The sequence below is a fragment of the Octopus bimaculoides genome, chromosome 17 (assembly GCF_001194135.2).
Source record: "Octopus bimaculoides isolate UCB-OBI-ISO-001 chromosome 17, ASM119413v2, whole genome shotgun sequence".
NCBI lineage: Eukaryota > Metazoa > Mollusca > Cephalopoda > Octopoda > Octopodidae > Octopus > Octopus bimaculoides.
The window spans coordinates 38,567,102-38,570,327 of NC_068997.1; the positions used below are offsets into that span (position 1 = coordinate 38,567,102).

General features: G+C 33.4%; 1 protein-coding gene across 2 annotated transcripts in view; it reads right to left on the bottom strand.

Moving 5' to 3' along the window:
• Positions 1-2,210: 2,210 nt before the first annotated feature.
• The window catches only part of LOC106875771 (uncharacterized), a 6,712-nt gene continuing 5,696 nt past the window's right edge, over positions 2,211-3,226 (bottom strand). For both annotated transcript variants that reach the window (XM_014924032.2, XM_014924033.2), the window contains exon 3: positions 2,211-2,543. In XM_014924032.2, the coding sequence (XP_014779518.1) occupies positions 2,400-2,543 (144 nt within the window). In that variant the 3' untranslated portion in view covers positions 2,211-2,399. The remainder of the gene's footprint in view (positions 2,544-3,226) is intronic.

Here is a 3,226-nt window from a genome sequence, read left to right on the forward strand (position 1 = left end):
ATATATACATACATACGTGTGTGTGTGTGTGTGTGTGTGTGTGTGTGTGTGTGTGTGTGTGTGTGTGTGCACTTGTGTCTTTATGTCTGTGTTTCTCCCTCACCAATGCTTAGCAACCAGTGCTGGTTTGTTTATGTCACCATAACTAAGCAGTTCAGCAAAAGACACTGAAAGAATAAGTACCAGGTTCTAAATAAAAAGGTTTTGGAGGTCGATTTGTTCAACTAGAAACTCTTCAAGGCAGTGCTCCAGCATGGTCACAGCCAAACGATTGAAACAAGTAAAAGAGCAGAAAAAACTTCAATGCTAATTTGTTTCTAATCCTTTACAAAGCTCCAGTTCCTGCACAATCTAAACTGAAATACTGCTCTCAGAAATGGGAAATAACTGTTGCTACACTAAAAAGCAAACTAGACAACACTCAAAAGAAAGCCTTCTTGTCGACTGGCAAAGATTACCCTCACAAATGCTACAACTCCTAGCATACAAATTGACTGTCCTGCTCTCTGCCTCTTCTATTTCTACCATAACAACCTCTGCTCCTCAGACTTTCAAACAGAGAGTCATTTCTTTTCATTGGCTCTGTTGTTTTACTTGCCAACTCCAGCACAGAACACTTTGCCCCATTATCTCTAGAAATGATAGCTAGTGCTCCTCATTCACATTTTTTAAGACATCAACCACATTGATAATTTAAACAATAACAGTAATTTATTTCAGATTGTGATGCAAGAAAAAATTGTAGTACTTTTTTAATTTTGTTTTTAAGCAGATATAAATGTTCCTTTTCGATTCTAAATATTTAAAAATAAATTTTGTTTTAATAGTCAAATTGTATTTTGCTCTTACAAATCTATATACCACTAAAGCTCTGTGATTGCTTGCTTGTATGCTTGTCTGTAATTTAATACAGCCAAACCAGCACATAATGGGAAAATACTCTGAAAGTAAGGTACCCTTGAAATGGGAATACAAACGGAATAAAACAAGTGTTGCGTAAATCAGACTGCAGATTCCCAAGATACGTGGTTCTTTGGGGTACCTTCATAAATAGCCAAAACGACGCATAATACTCTAAAAGTAAAATAACCCTGAAATGGGAATGTATAATACTGTGAAAACTGTTTCCATTATATAACAATTCCTTTTGCATTTTTGTAGAAGTGTGTACATATGCCATAAATAAATGCTATTACTGGAGTTCATCCCAGAAATTCTATTTCTATTAGATGCTGTAAATAATCAATAAAACCTTAAACATAGGTCTTGTAAACCAGACCTATGATGACACAAACGAATTGAAATATTTAACTGAATCATCCTAAAATTAACTTACATTTCAATGCAATGTTGAAATCAGCTTCAATGTTTTATAACCTGAACCGTCGGTGACCCAACAGATCAAGGGTAGACTAGTAGCCCATAAAAGTTTTATTTTGAAACAAAATCTTTAATTTTATGGTTAAACAATTTTCCAACAATTATTTAGCTATTAAAAAAATTTTTTAATGCTTAAACAAATGGATGGTTATCAGACTACTTCTAACAGTTGTGTTTATTTTTTTTAAGATTTTGTAAATTGTGCAATTGTAGAATGGTCGTGGGTAGTTTAAAATGTACCTCATATAATTCTAGTTGAAAACCAGCTAGTTGCTCCCCCTAAAAAATTGTGGCAATCTTAGAAATAGACAAAAAGAAATTTGACTAATGAATAATTAGTTATGATAGCTTTGATGCATGTTCATAAATCCTCAAAAGTGCTACAAGGAGAGTGGTATTTTAGCAGAAGACTAAATATATATCTTGTCATTATGCTATGAGCAAGTAAGGCTAGAGTAAAGCAAAGACATTCAATGATGGTTTACCAAATTAACCCTGTAGCATTCAGATTATTCTGTCGAATATAATGTTTATTAATTGACATTGCTTTGAATTTATCATGCATTATCTCATAGCTTTAAGATTTTGATGAAGTAATTTCTTAGAATGACATTGTAGGGGAGGTGTAGAAGGCTGGTTCTGATCAATGTGAACATAAAGCAAGTAGAATATTTGGGCCAGATGTGGCCAGTTTAAATGCTAAAAGGTTAAACTAAATTTGTTTATGTTGCTGAGAGTGACTTTCATTACACGTGACTGAGTTCCATAGAAAGAAGAGATTTACCAAGTGTCATGATTAAAACCTTGAAAGAGATTAAAAATACTTTGCATGTTTTGCAGCTTTTTATTAATAAATACAACTACAACATTGAGAATAAAATTTTTCTTTTCACAAAATAGTTGTATGTTTTATAAATATATTGAGTATATTTTTCTGAAGTTTGAGAAGTTCCCATTTATCTTACATATCGAGTTTGATAATAAGTTCGTATTTTACCAACCCTAATATGTGAAGATCATTATCTCTTAAAGGGTGATCTGGAAGAATTATCATAAAGTTGTCTGGTGCTGAATAGTGAAACACTAAAACCAAACAGGGACAAGAAAACAGCAACTGGTAAGATGAATTGATCGATTTTACTGCTGCTGGTTGAACCCTCTGCCTGCAAAAAAAGAATAACAATTTTTTTTTTAACAATATAAACTTAGTTTATTAATATTGACAATATATAAATTAGAGCAATTAAATGTTTAACAACAAATAAAATCTGCTTTCACAGATTCCCATGACTCTGTTGCCATGCAATTTCATTATTATAAATTTGAATTGGGATCTTGAGTCCAAGTGAATCTTTCATTAGTTGATTACACAACCATGGACGTTACCTCTAAGGACGCCTTGCAGTTACTCTCTTGATAGAGCTTGGTGATCCTGACCACTGATCTGATGAGATTCTCCACTCAGCATCAATGTAAGAAGCACCATTGGTTCATCAGAGCTTTTCCACTACCTCTTCACAATCCACCAGGCTACAGTCTCATGACTTCGCTGTATCCTAACAGGGTGGCTGAACAGGATCTATCCCTTGCAAAAGGGCAGCCTGTAACTATGATTGTCACTCCATGAGGTACTTTCAAAATACCCACATACCCAAATAAATGTGACACCTAAATAAAGTTGTATAATTTAATAGTATCAGATTTTATCTGCTCTTCTAAAAATAGTAAGAACCGTATGTTTCTAGAAATTGATGCACGTGAATTAAACAAAGAAGAGCATCTTAATACTTAGCTTTTAACACTTATGATTATCTGAACTCAGCAGACTAAGATTTAGTGGGATATA